An 18,803-nucleotide genomic window follows, 5' to 3' on the forward strand; every position below is an offset into this window, starting at 1 on the left:
GTGAGATGGGGGAGACTGTGCGACATACCACCAGTGAGACAGCGGGGGAAACAGAGACACACTGGTGAGATGGGGGAAACAGAGACACACTGGTGAGATGGGGGAAACAGAGACACACTGGTGAGATGGGGGAAACAGAGACACACTGGTGAGATGGGGGAAACAGAGACACACTGGTGAGATGGGGGAAACAGAGACACACTGGTGAGGTGGGGGAAACAGAGACACACTGGTGAGATGGGGGAAACAGAGACACACTGGTGAGATGGGGGAAACAGAGACACACTGGTGAGATGGGGGAAACAGAGACACACTGGTGAGGTGGGGGAGACTGTGCTGGGATTAAAGGTGTGCACCACCAAACCCAGCTACTCTGACTTTTTTAAGCAATGTAAATTCACATCTTTCAAGAATATTAAAACTCATGCATATGAAAGTTCAAAGTGTAACCAGGGTTAGAGTTATCAGACATATATGTAATGAAAACTGCAGTAGACAGTTTTTCACATTCTTTTTTTTTTCTTTTTGTTTTTTTGAGGTAGGGTCTCACTCTAACCCAGTCTGACCTGGAATTCGCTATGTCGTCTCAGGGTGTCCTCCAACTCACAGGAATCCTCCTACCTCTGCCTCCCAAGTGGTGGGGTTAAAGGTGTGTGCCACCCTGTCCAGCCATTTTTCACACTTTAAAACAGCACCCATTTCTTAAAGGAAACACAGAACACATGTACACAAGCACAGGCACATACACAAATTCTCAAAACTGAAGCAAAAATATGGGCTTTCATTCTCACCACTGCACCGTGCAAAACAAGCGTCTTTGTCACAGAGAGGACTGGTGATCAAATACCAGATCCACAGATGGCAGATAGGAGCACAGAATGGGACCTTTCCTGGTGCCTCTGGGAACAGAGAACAAGAGTATCAGAAACAATCCTGGGCCAGGTGCTGTGGTGTACGCCTTTAACCCCAGCACTTGGGAGGCAGAAGTAGGAGGATCGCTGTGAGTTTGAGGCCACCCTGAGACTCTGTAGTGAATTCCAGGTCAGCCTGAGCTAGAGCAAGACCCTACCTCAAAACAAACAACAAGAAAATCCACTCGCATTGGCTTTCCCTGCACATTCCAATTCAGAAGGTCTGGGTCAAGCTCACAAAAGGAGTCCTTCCACCTGTCTTCCGGGAACAGGGAGGTTTATGGAAATACAACTTCAGCAACAATGAGGGGAAAGCCAAAGCTTGAGAAATACAGGTTAGTAAACAAAATGAAGTTAAATGTAACTGAATTTGACACCTAAAATGAACACCAAAATGAGCCTAGGTAAAAGTATAACATGAATATATAACTATGAAAAGTATAAGTTAAAAAACTATAAAAGTAGAGTCAAGGATTGCTCTGAGGATAAAAAGTATGCAAGATATCAACAATTAAGCATAAAGAGAAACAGTGTGTGAGCATAGAGACCTGGAAACCTCCAAAAACCCTGTGAGGCCATCTCAGGAACATGAGGATGGCTCAATGCTCAGTCAAGAGGGCAGATGACAATGCCAGACTTGATACTAGCAAGAGAGCTATGAGGCACTCCTTGCCAAGAGGGTCCAGTGAATACAGTCTACCACACATATAGATGATGTCAAGGTGAACGTCCCACACTGGTCATAAGAAAGGAGGAGGGTGGCTTTGAAACATCATGAAAATGCTTCGATCTTTAGATTTTAAAAATCTCATCTAGCAAACATAGAGATGCATAGCAACACAAAAGTTCAATGAAGTACATATGGACAGGATTATAGATGACCTGTAGATCCAGTTTCCAGGGTGACTTCTCTAGCTAGGCAGAAGGAACTAAGAGTGCCAACGTCAACAAGCCTGCCTGGGTTGTCTCTGCCCGTCTCAATTGCTCGGGACCTCTGAATCGCTCCTTCCGCATGGAGAGAGTTCCACCCTGTGCACCCCTGTGTGGCCGCTTTACTTGCAGGCCCAGTCAGCCAGTGTGTCCCTGGAGATGCAAAGCACGTGTGGACGGCTACATTCTTTGCCAAGCTAAAGCTCCGCACATTGGTGTCTTTAAGCTCCCAACAGCAGATGGGGTGGGATTCATACCCTTTGTCTACAAAGGATGTGGCCAACCTGAAAATCCTTTCTTTCTAAGACTAACAAAATGCCAAGTCTGGCCAAGATGCCAGGACCCCTGCAGGCTGGGCCTTTCCCTGTACACACACACACACACACACACACACACACACACACACACACACACAGAGAGAGAGAGAGAGAAAGAGAGAGAGAGAGAGAGAGAGAGAGAGAGAGAGAGAGAGAGCAGCCTGTTCTCTGATCACAGCTCCCCACCACCACCACCACTAGGGGAACAGCAGCAATGGTGCAATATGTATTCTGAGCTTTGATGTGAGGCCCAGAGCTGAGGAGAGGCGCCTGGGCTTCGGGCTTCGAGGAGGCGCTGCTCCACAGGAGGCAGTCAGGTGGGAGAAGGGCCAGCCACGCAGGTGTGGCTCCAGGACAGCCGGGGGCGGGGGACAAGAGCCAGCAGTGGGAGGCAGGTGTGTTTATATATCTCTGGTGCATAAATATTTTGTTTCATGTCTAACTCCAAAAGCACAAGTATAAGAAACTATCCGTGCTTCACAGACACCCAGTGACAAGCCCACAGATGCACATGCTTAGGTGAAAAGATCTATTTCGACTGGGAACAGTTGTCTGTTACGTAAAAGTCACTGAGAATCTTCACTAAATAAATAAACATGTAGCCTGGGAGATGCAGCGTGTCCTGTGTCTAGTTCAGCAGCCAAGCTTTGCTGACTGCTGTGCATCTCACACATAGGTAGAGCTCTGGTCAGTGGACAGAAGACTTTCTTGGCAACTTTTTTTTCCTTTCTTCTAATAAGGAGAGTACATTCTGGAAAGACAAAACAAACAGGTGGATGGCCTCCAGAGTTTTATAATTCTGTGAGTACCACATTAACTTTAATTTAAAAAATAAGTGAAAAAAGAAAAGGATGGGCTGGAGAGATGGCTTACTGGTTAAGGCACTTGCCTGCAAAGCCAAAGGACCAAGGTTCACTCCCCCAGGACCCACATAAGCCAGATGCACAAGGAGTCACATACATTTGGAGTTCATTTGCAGCAGCTGGAGGCCCTGGCACACCCATTCTCTCCCCTCCCCTCTCGCTCTCAATCACTCTGCCTATTTCTCTCTCTCAAATAAATAAAAACAAAAACAAAAGGATGGCCCACCTGTCTGTCAAAGACTCTGGCCATTTCGAAGACACCTTTGCCAAACTAAAAGGAAAGAACAGCAAGAAAGATATAATTTGAATATATGTCAGAATATACACAGTTGTAACACATCTCTTTCTTCTCTGAAGAAAATCATGCAATAACTATTGGGTGATTTACCTCGTTTTTCACACTTGTATCTGCCCCCTTGTCCAGAAGTAACTGAACTAGCTGTTCGTGGTTGTTTAACACGGCCACCTGGAAACAGAATAAGGAGCCTGAGGAGCACTGCCCTCTGGCAGGGGCTCACGTGGCAGTGGCAAGAAGGCCTGTGGCTTTGCCTGACAGGCCTGCCTTCTGCTGGCTGCATGGCAGCAGCAGGGGTAAGGAAGGGGAAGTGTCACCTCCTCTGTCCACTCTGACATGGCACAGGGCAGGCCAGCACAGAAAAGCACCACGGCCATTCTTTTACCAGATCTGCTTTGAGCCCACAGCTGTGCAGGGAGCTGGGGTAGATGGTCCTTAAAGACATGGTTGTGAAAACAGCAGACATAACGGGGTATGTGCCTGGACGCCCAGTTGCTGGGGACCTGAGGTGGAGGATCCCAGAAGTCCAGCCTGAGCCGCGTGGCCAGACCCATCTCAGACCTCGTGAACAGACTGCAACAGCATTCTCGTCCACGCTTTATTAACAGGCTAATAGGGTTCTAGATGCAACCAACCCCCAGGCTCAGGGACCTGTAGCTGAACTCACAAGAATGCTAAGCTGTAGAAAAAGTTGAGACCACCTTCAGGAGAAGGGCATACCATGAGAGGTGTCTTTCCATCTTTGTCCCTCACATTCACGTCGGCCCCAGCCTCGATGAGGAGCGAGGCCACCTTCTGGCTTCCCGACATGGCAGAGACTCTCATGAGCGGGGTCCACCCTGAACCAGTGTCCACAACATCTACCTGTGGTGCCAGATGAACAGCTGCCTCAGTCGGGCTGTTTCCCCTGCATCACACAACACTGACTACAAAACAATCAACTTGCCAGGATGGCTGACTGCAGCCTGTCTCTCGAGACCCAGCAAGAGAAGACTGAACTGTATTAGCTGAATATATGTCTCTGTGTAGTGAGGCAATGTGCTTGAGTCTCATGAGGGGCCCCTCTCTGCTGAGATACCCCAAGGACTCCCCACTGGCATTCCCACTGTCATTGGTCTAAAGTGGAAAAACGACAGGCCAGGAAAATTAACTAAACTCCACAGCACCCATGGCCCCATGTGCGCTCCTAACTTCCCTCAATGCTTTGTTGCTGACGGTCTCCTCTGCTTATTTTCTGGGTGTGTAAGTGCTTTCATGGTGTCTGGTTTTCTGGGTGTGTAAGTGCTTTCATGGTGTCTGGACAAGACAGGGTGGCATACACACACGCTTGCACTTCATGACACGTCCAGCTTCAGACGGGAGGCCTGCAAGGTGAGCAGACGCGCACCCACTGTTGTCTCCAAACCAGCAAGCCTGGCAAGGGCCACACAACCTAGTCTACACCAAACTGCGTGTCTTCAAAGAAACACTTCAGAATAAAGAAACAAAAATGTCACATCTCCCCATGCTAACTACTTATGAAGAGCAGCCCTGAAGTAAAGATATGTGTGTGCGCAACGAACACATTTGATGAGAACCTTGAGCTGAGCCAATCCTAGCCGTCTCCTGAGACACACCCCCTTGTGGGTGAGCCATGGCCTCTATCTGCTCATGCAAATACTGGTCTCTAAGAGATCCCTAACCTCACCTGCCTTTTTCTGCTGAGTCTGCCCTGACTCAACCCTAAGATAGTTGAACAAGTCTTCATAAATGTATTTTTGTTTAAAAATAAATGTGTGTGAGCATGGGTACAAACACAGGTTCTGTTTCAGAATGGCCCAAAGATGACTGGCAGCTTTAATGACACATCAGAATAAAGTGGCCACAAGGTCCCTAGGAAATGTACATGGTCATCGCCCCAACACTGTTCTTCCTCCTGGAAATAATCTGTGGGCAACCAACTCTATGGATTCTGAATATCAATAAAGTCACCACGCACCATGACAGAAAGCTTTATACAGCCCTTCCCTGCAGGTCCTCAGGTATGCCCCAGGGTTATGTATTTCCAATCCTACTTTAGAAATGATCCATCCAAACCTCAGAGGTTAGGTGTGTTTCCTGAGGTCACACAGCTCATAACAAGCACAGTTCTAGGTTGAGGCACACATGTTACTCCCAGCAGAAAATCTTTACATTTGGGAAGAGGTCAGAAGTACCCTGCTTAGCTCCAATTCTTCCCAGAAGCATCAGGAGGGACCGTCTGCCAGCGTCGTGGAGACTTGCGTTGCCATCACCTGCCCACCGCCAGTGAGTTACGGGCATCACCAAGGAACCTATGCATGCTCAGAGAAAGCTGGACCTGACCCCAAATGAGGGGAGCCCTAGAGTGCCCATGCTTCCAAATTACAGATCCCAGAAGACATCTGCCTGATCTTGCACCTTTGCTTCTGTCAGCAAAGATCAGCCTTTCCTCCATGACAAACTTTAACTGGGGCCATTACAAGAGTTGGGGCTCACCATAGACCAAAGAGCTAGCAACAGCTGGCTCTTACCACCAAATTCATTCCTCCCACTATGACCCCTGGGGCTAAGCCTTCTCGTGCATGTCTCTAAGGCTCAAGGAAACAAGAGATACCATGAAAGGGAATTATCTTAATGAAGATTTCCCTTTCCAATTCTCTGAAGTCAAGTCCTCCACAGACAGGACCTGTAAGATCCCACAGCAGAAGCCTTTCCCTCCATCACACTTCAGCGACAAACTAGAAAACCTTCCAAGAGACTCAGCTTCTCTCTTCAGGACTGATTTTCCAGGGCATCAGCTTAATCTCCCAGCCCTCAACCAGCTGCCCTGGGCTCTTTATTTCCATATCTCCAAAATCTTAACCCAAAACTTGGGGAAAAAATATTTTGAAAGTTTGTTACCACAGCAGATCTAACTGCAATCACCTCCTTCAAACATCTCCCCAGCCTGACTTCAGTATGCCCTCCACATTGTGCTTCTAGATGATGTGGAGACAAAAACAGCAAAATGTTCCTCGTCCTACAGCCAGCCAGCCCTTGGAAACTTCTCATAATGACTAATCTTCAAAGCAAACCAAGAACGAGAATACATTGAAAAGCAACAGGGAACACTGGCTATATGGCCTCTGATCACCTGTGTCCTCAGTGCATCATGGAAGATACTATCTGGTGTGCAGTGGAGAATCTGTGAAGCTTGGCAGCAGTGAACAGAGCTAGTCAGTGCATCAACAGAAGTTAAGGTGAACAACAAAGGCTCCAGGTCCCTTTCCCCTTCCTGACTACTATGAGAGCATCCCGAGGCTCTGAGACCAAGTGATGATGGCCCTGCTCCTTCTAGGCTGTGGGAGGATTTGGGTTCTTACCAGTATGGGGAAGTAAGCAAGAAGGCCTTACCTCACAGCCATCCTTGATCATCCAGTCAATCACAGGGCAATGGCCTCCATCTGCAGCCCAGTGCAGAGCTGTGCAGCCTCCCAGGTCCCTTGCTTCCCAGGAGGCTCCATGTCTGCGGAGATATCTCACAACCTCTAGGTGTCCCGCATAGCATGCAAGCATTAGACTGTCACATACAGAAGAAGCAGCATCTGTTATAGGCACTGTCACCAAAGTTGGGTACACATTTTGCCTACCCAGCACAAACCAAGAGGTCATCATTTGGGTAGAAAAGCTATGCATTTTGTTCATCCAAAATGTATATGTGATGGTTTGAATGGATGGACCCAGTGTATTCAGGATCTTATTACAGTTATATCTGCAGCCACCTGACTAGAGGAGGTGTCACTGGGGGTGGATCCTATAATGGATCTGGAATTATAATCTAAAGATATACAAAGTGTTTGAGCTTAGTGTAGAATTGATAAAGTATGCTTGCTTGCTTGTAGTGGCTTTTGGCCTCCCTCTCCCCACCCCTCTCTGCTTGGTCCTATAAAAGACAGCCAACTTCTTTTGCCATTATAAAACTTCCCCTGATCTGTAAGCTTCAAATAAATCCTCTTTCTCCATAACTGTTTATGGTCTGGAAGTTCATCTCAGCAACCTGAAGCTGTCTGCTACAGAATTGGTACTAGGAGTGGGATGAAATTAATCTATGTGGATTTTGGTCTTTTAGAATTTGTGTGCTGGAGGAATGAAAAACTTGCTACTTACAACTAAAGATATCTTCTGGAGTGATAAGCCAAGTAGTATGGACTATTCTGATGAGAGTTTGAAAATGTTAAGTGCAGAAAGAATTGAACTTGGAGGCTTGGCTTATAAATGTTCTAAGGAGAAGAAAAGATGACAGAAAGCCTTATTGAAACTGGGCTACTGGCATAAGGGCTGGCTGCATTCTGCTACCCAGAACCTGAGAGTTTGATCATAGTTAAATTTGTAGTGGAATGATGTGCTTGACTAAAGATATGGAACTGAGAGATTTAAGATTTTTTTTAAATTATTTATTTATTTATTTATTTGAGAGCGACAGACACAGAGAGAAAGACAGATAGAGGGAGAGAGAGAATGGGCGCACCAGGGCTTCCAGCCTCTGCAAACGAACTCCAGACGCGTGCGCCCCCTTGTGCATCTGGCTAACGTGGGACCTAGGGAACCGAGCCTTGAACCGGGGTCCTTAGGCTTCACAGGCAGGCACTTAACCACTAAGCCATCTCTCCAGCCCGAGATTTAAGATTTTAAGTTGGAGAAACTCAAACAAGTTTAAAATTTTCCGGCACAGAGACTGGTTTTAAGTTACTGAAGCTATTGTCAAGCACATTAACAATCTTAAGGAAGATGACCCCAAGTACTTTACACTGAAACCATGGAGAGAATGCCTGAGGAAAGACTATGATACAAACACAAACTCTTTTGGAAAAGTTGATTGGAGAAAGAACCTGCTCTTCAAGGTTACCATTTATTTTGTCCCTAAGTTAAGAACATGGCTGTGTAGCCATGTGGTGGCATATGCCTTTAATCCCAGCATTCAAGAGGCTAAGATAAGAGGGTCACTATGAATTCAAGGCCATCCTGAGACTACACAGTGAATTCCAGGTCAGCCTGTGCTAAAGTGAGACCCCACCTTGAAAAGCCAAAAAAAAAAAGAAAGAAAGAAAGAAAAAGAAAAAAGAAAAAGAATATGGTTGTATCCTGCACACCTGGTACTTGGTTTTCATTTTGGAAACATGAAAAATTTGTGGAAAGGTCATAAAGTGCACATGGTCCCACAAGCCACTTCTGAGACATGGCACATAGGTAGGACATGATGACCCTGAGGCTGGCAAAGCCATTAGAAAATAGACTCATGGTTTGCACAGAGACCCAAAGATGTTTTGGATGTACCAGGACTGTGCAAGGGCTACTACCATGGAGCTGTTGGCTAGAGATGGAAGTTTTCCCTGGCTACTCAGCCCAGCTGGAGGGACAGAATTAGAAAATTGAGAGATGCCTCACTCGTCACTGGTTAGATCTGACTTTAACTACAGAAATTTGAGGTTTACCTGATGGTTACTGAGCTAACTTTGTCACTGCTTCTCCTTGCTGTGCTTTATAACAGCTGAAAGTATTTACTCTGTGCCTTTATATATTAAAAGTGTATAACTTGTTTGGTTTTATAGGACTCACAGCTAAGAGACAATCCTAAATCACAAATGAGACTTAGGACTTGAAAACTATCTTAAGTTGGTAAAGAATTGGGGAACTTTAAATTTGACAATATTCAATGTAAAATGTTTATGAATCTATTAGGGGCAGAGATACAATATGGTAATTTGGATAGATGACCCTCAATATATTGAGGATTTTATTAGAGTTTGTTATTTAGATCTATAGCCACCTGGCTGGAAAAGGTGTCACTGTGGGTGGATCCTAAGGTCCAGCCCTAAAATGTGAAGGTGGATCTAAAATTCCAGTCTAAAGATATACAAAGTGTTTGAGCTTAGCCTAGAGTTCCTAAAGTGTGCTTGCTTACTTGTGGTGGCTTTTGTCTTCTCCCTTACTCCTTCCCTCCCTTTCTCCCTCCCTCCCTCCCTCTGTCTCTCTCTCTCTCTCTCTCTCTCTCTCTCTCTCTCTGTCTGCTTGGTCCTGTAAAAGAAAGCCAACTTCTTCTGCCACTATAAAACTTCCCCTGAATCTGTAAGCTTCAAATAAATTCCCTTTCTCCATAACTGTGTCCAGTCTGAAAGTTCATCTCAGTGTCATGAAGCTGTCCACTATAATATGTATCCATCTAATGGTTAGATACACAAAATGTGGTACAGCCATATAATTGAATATCACTCAGCCATGAAAATGAAATTAAATGCTACAATATGGAGGAAACTTAAAATGTTATAACCAATAATGGTGCCAGACTTGGCAAGAAATGTTCAAAATATCCAGGCATGGTGGCATACACCTTTAATCTCAGCACTCAGGAAGCAAAGGTAAAAGGAGTGACTGAGTTCGAGGCTACCCTGAGACTACATAGTTAACTCCAGCTCAGACTGGGCTAGAGTGAAAAGAAAGAACAAACAAAAGAAAGAAAGAAAGAAAGAAAGAAAGAAAGAAAGAAAGAAAGAAAGAAAGAAAGAAAGAAAGGAGGGAGGGAGGGAGGGAGGGAGGGAGGGAGGGAGGGAGGGAGGAAAGAGGGAGAGGGGAGGGGAGGGGAGGGGAGGGGAGGGGAGGGGAGGGGAGGGGGGCTCAAAATAAGCAAGGCAGGAACAGATCTAGCCACTATGGGTAGTCTCAGGCCAAGGTACAGAAGGAATGACTTCTGATGAGTATATGGCATCTTTCCAGAGTGAAAAAAATGTTCTAGAATAAAATAATAAATGCTAGAATCCAAACTGTGGCTAGAGGGATGGCTTAGAGGTCAAGGCACTTTTCTGCAATGTTCAATTCCTCAGTACCCATGTAAGGCAGATGCACAGGTGGCACATGTATCTGGACTTTGTTTGCAGTGGCTAGAAGCCCTGGCATACCCATTCTCTTCCTCCCCGCACCAAATCAATAAATAAAAATAAAGTATTCCCAGCATGGTGGCACACCCCTTTAGTCCCAGCACTTGTGAAGCAGAAGTAGGAGGATCACTGCGAGTTCAAAGCCTCCTTGAGACTACACAATGAATTCCAGATCATCCTGGGCCAGAGCAAGACACTGCCTCAAAAAAACCAAACAAACAAAAAAGCCAAATTTCATATTTTAAAGGGGCATATGAATTACATGTTAATAAAAACTGGATACTGACTGTAATGATATAAAATATGGGATTTTGAAATACCCACTGTGGTGGTTTAAATCAGGTGTCCCCCATAAACTCATGTGTTCTGAATACTTGATTCCCAGCTGGTGGCAATTTGGGAATTACAGCCCAGCTGGAAGAGATATGTTGTTGGGGACAGGCTGATGGGCATTATAACCAGCTTTCCCTTGCCAGTGTTTGGCACACTCTCCTGTTGCTATTGTCCACCTGATGTTGGCTAGAAGGTGATGTCCAGCCTCTGTTCATGCCACATTTTCCCTGCCATAATGGAGTTTCTCCTGAAAATCTGTAAGTAAATATAACCCTTTTCTCCCACAAGCTATTTTTGGTCAGGTACTTTGTGTCAACAACAAGAAGGTGGCTACAGCAAGGAATATGGGTGGATTAGTGGTAATTATTAAACCCATTCCAAGTCACTGTCCTTCATATAGATAGAAGGTGGTCCATCCCAGTGGCATGGTAAGCTCTTTTTGAGAAGGAACTGCCAGCCCACAAGTATGTGAGGAATCACAGAATTATAAAACACCTTTTGTGCAACTCCTATTTAAATAATTGATCCAAGCAAGACACTGCTGGTTCTAAAATCACTGGGTACAATGTTAGCGGGGAGTAACACATTCACATCACATTGACTTGCTACCCCATTGGTTATTTTCTTGTTGCAACGAGGAAGCTAACTCACAGAGACCTAGCTGTCATTACTGTCAACAAAACCAAACTTGAAATCACCTAGGGGCACCCTACAGGACAGACCTCCTGGTAAAGGTTACATGGGGTCTCAGTACCAGCTCTGCCGAGTTCCTGCTGAAAGTGGCACCCTGTGTCCAGCAAGGCCTCTAAACCTGCTAGGAATACAGGGCTAGATGCCTCCCTGTAACTAGGAGGGGACAAGACAAATCTAGAAGGGATTTAAGGTACAGTCAGTGCTGTGAGGCAGGAGAGGGGGGAGAGAAGAGGAACACCGAGTTTGCAGCAGCAGTAAGTGAGCCTTGACTGATCATGGTCTTGCTCCCGGCTCTCCCCAACAATAAAGCTATGGATAACATTGGGGGGGATCAAGCAGGAAGCCTGCAGGGTTTGAGGGGTCTCAGTGACACCACGAAAGTGGTGAGAAGTGACATCATGGCATTAAGGGTCCTGCTTCCAGAAGGTGTATCTGAAGCTAGCCGACACCTCCGCTGACTGGGTGGCAGATGGCAGGAAACAACATAGAACTGCTTTCCAAAAAGAGCATGTGACAGGGAATGCTGAGTTACACTCCTGTCATCTGAAAGTGCCCATTTCAGTCTACTTGCGGCAGTGCTTGTGTTTAAATCACTAATTTTGTAAGTGGTATTTTTTATTATAACAAGGCTAAACTCTTTTACATGTATATGTGTAAGGGGATCTATTTCAGGATGTCTATTCTGTTGATATTTCTTCCAATCTTTTGTACCAGTATCATATTACTTTAATTAGTTTAACTTTTAAGGCATTTTAATAACTATCTTCATAGGCTTTGACAGACTTTACTAGTTATTACCATCTATTTGTTCTGCCAAATATGTTGCAATGATTTTGACAGCTCCCCAAGAATAATTCCAAATGTGTGATATATGTGATGTGTGGTGTATGCACATGTGTGCAGATATGCATCCAATGCACATACACATGGAGGCCAGAGAAGAGCATCCAGTGTCCTTCTCAAACATTCATCTGCCTAGTTCTTTAGGCAAGGTCTCTCCCTCAGCCCAGAGCTGCTGTCTGTCAGCAAGCCCCAATGGTTGTCAGCCTCTGTGCCTCCTCCCCCCACTCCCTTGCAGAGTCGAATTACAGATGTGCATGGCCATACACCAGCTTTTTACATGGGTTCCGGGGAGTTGAACTTGGCCACCTCTGGCCTGAGATACCCTCTTTCTTAAGTGGCAAGTGCTCTTAACCACTGGGCAATCTCCCTAACCAAAGGTAAACATTTTATATGAATTGTTTGTTGCTTCTCCTATAAATTTACTTTTCGTGCAAATTGCTTGATTTTCCCTATTGTACAGAGTTTTTCTGGAATGTGTGTATGTCTTCTATGCATTAAATATGTAATTTTGTCCATAATATATTCAATATTTCCTCATAGCCCCTAACTCTGCACATTTTTAAATCATATGATGTATACTTATTCCTTCCCTTGGTGAGTTCTTTCATGCTTTGGGACCTTTCACATTACAAGATATGTATGTGCCTGCTTTTGAGAAGGTTTTTGTGATTTGTTACATTTATTTCTTTATTCAACTGAAAATTATTTTGATGCATACTTTTAGGCCAAAATCTAACCGTTTTTCCCTTAAATAGCCTGTTTCCAATACCTTCTATCATCAGTCTGTGTTTCCATTATCATATATTAGCTTTTCATGAATACGAGGATCTATTTTAGAATATCTATTCTATTTATCTTTCTTTCAATCTTTTGCACTAGTATCATATTACTTTAATTAGTTTAACTTTTAAGGCATTTTAATAACTGTCTTCATAGACTTTGACAGACTTTTAGTAGCTATTACCATCTATTTGTTCTGCCAGATAAGTTACAATGATTTTCACAGCTCCCAAGAATAATTCCATTTGGGGCTACATTCAATCTATATGTTAATTTGGGAAAAACAGAAAGCGTTGTAATAGTCTTCCCATTCTGGTTTGTTGTATATATTCCTACTTTTTAAAAATGTCCGCAGCAGTGGAGGGAGATGGCTCAGCAGATAAAGCATTCACCGTGCAAGCCTGAGCAGCCGAATGTGACCCCAGAGCCCAGGGGAAAAGCTGGGCATTTCAGCCATCTGTAGTGTCAGAACATCTTCAGTGAGATGGGAGTGTAGGCAGGAGAATCTTCCAGAAATTATCCTAGCAAACAGTGGTGAACGGTAAGAAATTCTGCCTCAACACAAGGTGGAAGAGAAAGAAAGGGACCCATAGAGACACCCTGCTGGGGTGGGGAAAGCTTCACCCCAGAACATGGGTTGCTGCTGATAAATCCCAAAGATGGGTCACCCATACACACAGTGAGCAGTCAGCTGGGGAGGCCCATGAGGCCCTCAAAACAATGAAGGCCGTTACAACCCCCCCCAACTAGATGGTAAAACCCTGCTCCTGAAGATGCCATAGGCTGCAGACACAGAACTGAGATGGAAGCCAGCTCCCTGTCGGGTTGCTGCCATGCGGGAGAAACGTCATCCTGCAAGCACAGAACCCACCCACCAGGCCACATGTACCCAATGGCGTCATGGTGGCACATGAGTTAAGTTATGGGTTAGCTAAGTGTTCTCTGATTGGATAAGTACCCTCTCCGTAAGGAGGGAACTCATGCCTGGCATTGAGAACCAGGTCGGAAGCCCACGGCTTGGGAAAACATAGATCCTCATGGGAAGATCTATCATTCTTTGGGTAAGTGAGTGACTGTCCCCATGAAAAATGTGGATGTTCACCCTTGATCAATGCTGTGCCCACTTTGGCTGGAGAACCTGCTGTTCACAGATGGCAGTGAGTAATGAAGAGAACCAAAACTCATCAAAATGACAAGAAGAAGGGCTAGAAAGATGGACCAGCAATTAAGGTGCTTGCCTTCAAAACCTATACCAACCCAGGTTTGACTCCCTAGTACCCACGTAAAGCCAGATGCATGTATATAGAGAGCTTGTTTGTATTGACTAGAGGCTTGTGTGCACCCATTCATTCTCTCACTCTCTCCTTGCACATAAATAAAAGAAAAGAAAAAGAAAATGACAGGAAGAGAAAGCTGAGTGCCTAGGACTGGATGAGTCATCTCTATCATGCTGCCAGAGTCCATGGAGCAGAGGAAGTGTCAGATCAAATATGAATGCTGCTTTCACTGCCAGAGAACCTTCTCCATGGAAATGTTACAGAGCAGACACTGAGGAGATTCAAAACTCATCAAAGCAGACAATAAGAGACTGCTGAGAGCTCAACACTGAAGGAGACTTCTGACTCACCATCCAGGGCTAAGGGAACGTTTTAGAAGAGGAAAGAAAGAGCCTCAGGTTCAGAAGGTAGACTATGAGGCATTGTCCTGTCACAGGCATAGACTTGTACATTCATGACCCTACAGTGAATACTGAGGAGGGCCCTCGCTGAGTGAGAGATGGGGAGAGGTGACAAAAGAGGGGAACCTGGTGGGAATATGACCAATTCGTAGTATGTTCATATATTAACAGGCAGCAGGTGAGAACTGATATTTGAGGTTGTCATCTGACCCTGTGGCATATGTGCACATACACACAAATACACAAACACACACACACACACGTACAAATTTTTTTAGTCTTTTTATTTCTCAGTATGGTTTTTAGGTTTACTTTTTCATTTAAACATCTTAATTTTAATTTTTTTATTCTACTCTATTTTGTCCATTATATTTATTAACCATTAATTGCAGATTTTTTAAATATTTTATTTATTTACTTATGAGAGAAAAATAGGCATGCTAGGGCCTTTAGTCACTGCAAACAAACTCCAGATTCATGTGCCACTGTGTTCATCCGGCTTATGTGGGTACTGGGTAATCAAACCTGGGTCCCTAGGCATTGCAGGTAAGTGCCTTAACCACTGAGCAATCTTTCTAGACCCCTTTTAAAATTTTGCCTTGTAGCTGGCTACTTTAAAATTAGGTGGTTAAGCTAGGTGTGGTGGCACACGCCTTAAATCCCAGCACTCGGGAGGCAGAGGTAGGAGGATCACTGTGAGCTGGAGGCCACCCTAAGACTAGAATGAAGTCTAGGTCAGCCTGGGCTAGGGTGAGACCCTACCTCAAAAACAAAACAACAACAACCAAAAGATTAGGTGTTTAAGCTAGGCATGATGGGCACAGCTTTAATCCCAGGACTCAGGAGGCTGAAGTAGGAGGATTCCTGTGAGTTTAAGGCCAGCCTGAGACTACATAGTGAATTTCAGGTCAGCCTTGGCTACAGAAAAACCCTGCCTCAAAAAAAAAGACTATGGGTTTGAAAGCTCTTTCTCTTGAGGTCTGTGAGAAAATACCACCAGTTCTCACCATGGGCCAGGCACTGCTTTACATATTCCCCATAGATTAACTCATTCATAATCCTAATAACGCCATGGTATCATGTATCCTGCAGAAACCAAGGCTCAGAAAAGGTAAGTAGCTGCCTAAGGCGACACCCTATGTCCACAGAGGGTCTCTGGCTCTTCTGCACGTTTTCTCCTCTCACCCTCCTTTCCTCGTGTGTCCTTTGCCTTTCTTCCTCCCCCACTCTAAACTTAGAAAGGGACTTTCAAGTGCTAACAATGACAGTGGATAAATTGTCTGCACTGATTTCTAAAACCCTTTGTATAGTGCTGGGCATGATTGCTTCTCCAGAGGTGGAGACAGCCTGGGCAACACAGTGAGATTCCGTCCCAAAATGATCAACAAACACATGATACAAAGTGTCAGTAGACTCTTCCAGCCACTCATGTGCCAGACACTGTCAGAAGACCGATAGTGCCCTTTCACTAGTATGAACTCATTGTCTATAGAATGCCATTTTAAAAAGGCAGTTTCTGGGGCTGGAGGGATGGCTTAGCAGTTAAGGCATTTGCCTGCAAAGCCAAAGGACCCAGGTTTGATTCCCCAGACCCACATTAGCCAGATGCACAATGGGACGCATGTGTCTGGAGTTCCTTTCCGGTGGCTGGAGGCCCTGGCATGCCCATTCTCTCCCCCGACCCACTCTCACTCCCTCTCCCTCTATCAAATAAATAAATAAAAAGGCAATTTCTTTCAAGTATATAGTGTAGTTGAGCCATATTTATCCTCCATACCCTATCCTTTTCTCCCCTCCTCTTCCCCTTTCTGCTAACCTCTATTTCATTCTGCTTTCCGGTCATATAGAAAGATATGATTTTGTGAATCTAAATAAACTTAGGACCCTAGGATGAAAGAAAACATGTAACGTTTGTAGGAGTCTGGCTCAGTGTGACAATCTCCAGTTGCATCTATTTTCCAGCCAGTGAAATAACTTCATTCTTCTTTTTGGCTGAATAAAAGTCCATTGTGGAGCTGGAGAGATGGCTTAACAGTTAAGTGTTTGCCTGTGAAGCCTAAGGACCCCCGATTCGAGGCTTGATTCCCTAGGACCCACGTTAGCCAGATTCACAAGGGGATGCACACATTTGGAGTTCGTTTGCAGTGGCTGGAAACCCTGGCATGCACATTCTCACTCTCTCTCTCACTCTTGCTCTCTCTCTCTCTCTCCCCCCCCCCCCCGTGTGTGTGTGTGTGTGTGTGTGTGTTGCTCTCAAATAAATAAATAAAAATAAAATTTTTAGTCTATTTCTTATATACATATCTTTCTCCCTTTATCTATGGACAGATACCTCAGCTGATTTTTAACTAGTAATGGTTTTTATTTCCACCTTTAATCTATTGGAAATTTTCCAATACTGATTTCATTTATCCTAACTTTTCCTGATTGGGAAAGGAGAGATTTATAATTATGTACAATATATAAATAGTTTGAATGCTTTTGGGGATACAGGAGATTAAACCTAAAGTTTACACATATTAGCCCAACACTGCTATTGTCTATATCCCCAACCTATGTATTGTTTTAAATTTTGAGGCAAGGTCTAATTATGCAGCCCACACTCAAGACCCTCCTGCCTAGGCCTCCTGAGTGCTGGGATGACAGGAGTGAGGCACCTAAGAAAGGCTGTGCTCAGCACTTCAACAAATGTCATCAGTAAGGTTGTGTTCTGTAGTTTTTAGCTTCCTCTCTGCTCTGAAAGAGTTCAAGATAATTGAAATCTGGAAAATCCAAAACCCACAGTAGGACAGTTGAGCCACAGAGCTGACAATTCATGTGATGTGTTAATACATTTTTTAATTTCTTGCATGGATAGTGTTCATGGGTTGATTCTGGTGGTTTTACTTTTCTCCAAAAGAGTATCCATTTCAACAAAATTATCACATCTACTATTAGATGCAAAGAACCATTTTCTTCTCAGGTTTAAATGTCTTCAATAACCATCATTACATTTCCTTTCAAATTGACAATTTTACTCCTCTTTTCTTAGAATCACAGAGATTGATTTTATCATGTAGAAGTTTATTAAGAGGAAACTCATATATTTCTCAATTTTCCATGTTTTTGTTAATCAGTTTCTAATTCAATTTCAACCCTGGGACCTACTCGCCACTCAGTACTCCCAAAGTAAGCTGGAGGAACTGCAGAAGTTTAAGTCATAGCACTAATGTAATGACAGTCACACCAGCTGTGAGCACCCTACCTGTCCTTGCCACTTCCATTCTTCAGATTCACATCTGTGCCATTAGAAACTAGAATTTTCACGAGCCTGAGGGAAGCAGTTAAACATAATAAGGTGAGTGTTTTTTGATGGCTTGAGACTCATGATAGCCCACTGAAACTCAGTAACCTGGCATTTGAGGCACCTATGCAGCACCTCCTTCTTCATCTAAGGAGCAGCTGGTTTTAAAGACAGGGCATCTTTAACCTGGTAACCTACTTCCCCACACCAAAAATAGCCTTTGACCCTTTACATGTGTTACTCACAAAAATCAAACTCACCCACATGGTAGAAACTGGTCTATGAAAATAGCCCACTGTCCTTCTACAGGCCATTGTTATTCTCAAATGGCAATATTTAATAAAAATGTTTCTATTATTTATCAAAAGGGCATAGTGATTAAAATATCATTAAAACATAAGATGCTAGCTCTTAGAGTTAACCCCACAGATCAGTCAGCAGAATGTCATCAAATTCATATAGGACAATCACAGAAAAGCTTGTTTCCCCTTTTTTGTTTGTTTAAAGAAATTCAAATTCCAATCACAAGTATTTTCACAATGTATAAACACATTGTGATAATTAAATGGAAAACTCTCCTTCATGGTAATAACTTTATTTATTTTTTATGTGAGAGACAGAGAGGAGGGAGAGAATTGGAGCAACAGGGCCTCCAGCCACTGCAATGAAGCTCCAGGCATGTGCATCCCCTTGGGCACATGTGCAACCTTGCACACTTCCATCACTGTGCTTCTGGCTTACCTGGGACCTTCAGAGACGAACATGAGTCCTTAGGCTTCACAGGCAAGTGCCTTAACCACTAATCCATCTCTTCAGCTCATAGCTTTATTTTTTAATATTTATTTATTCGAGAGTCAGAGAAGAAAGAGATTAGATGCACCATGTGCCACTTTGTGCTTCTAGCTTTATGTGGGAACTGGGTAACTGAACCCAGGCTGTCAGGTTTTTCAAGCAAGTACCTTTGCC

General features: G+C 44.2%; 1 protein-coding gene across 2 annotated transcripts in view; it reads right to left on the reverse strand.

Annotated features, from left to right (window-relative positions):
- Window positions 1-2,673: 2,673 nt before the first annotated feature.
- Fank1 (fibronectin type III and ankyrin repeat domains 1) overlaps window positions 2,674-18,803 on the reverse strand; it is a 137,245-nt gene continuing 121,115 nt past the window's right edge. Inside the window, exons 6-11 of one of the 2 annotated variants that reach the window (XM_045149087.1) lie at window positions 17,799-17,864; window positions 6,710-6,875; window positions 4,037-4,180; window positions 3,410-3,487; window positions 3,248-3,292; window positions 2,674-2,909 (exon numbers count right to left, since the gene is read on the reverse strand). In XM_045149087.1, coding sequence (XP_045005022.1) covers window positions 2,847-2,909; window positions 3,248-3,292; window positions 3,410-3,487; window positions 4,037-4,180; window positions 6,710-6,875; window positions 17,799-17,864 — 562 coding nt within the window. In that variant the 3' untranslated portion in view covers window positions 2,674-2,846. The remainder of the gene's footprint in view (window positions 2,910-3,247; window positions 3,293-3,409; window positions 3,488-4,036; window positions 4,181-6,709; window positions 6,876-17,798; window positions 17,865-18,803) is intronic. The other variant, XM_045149092.1, reaches the window with a different exon arrangement.

Source organism: Jaculus jaculus, chromosome 1 (assembly GCF_020740685.1).
Source record: "Jaculus jaculus isolate mJacJac1 chromosome 1, mJacJac1.mat.Y.cur, whole genome shotgun sequence".
NCBI classification, from domain to species: Eukaryota; Metazoa; Chordata; class Mammalia; order Rodentia; family Dipodidae; genus Jaculus; species Jaculus jaculus.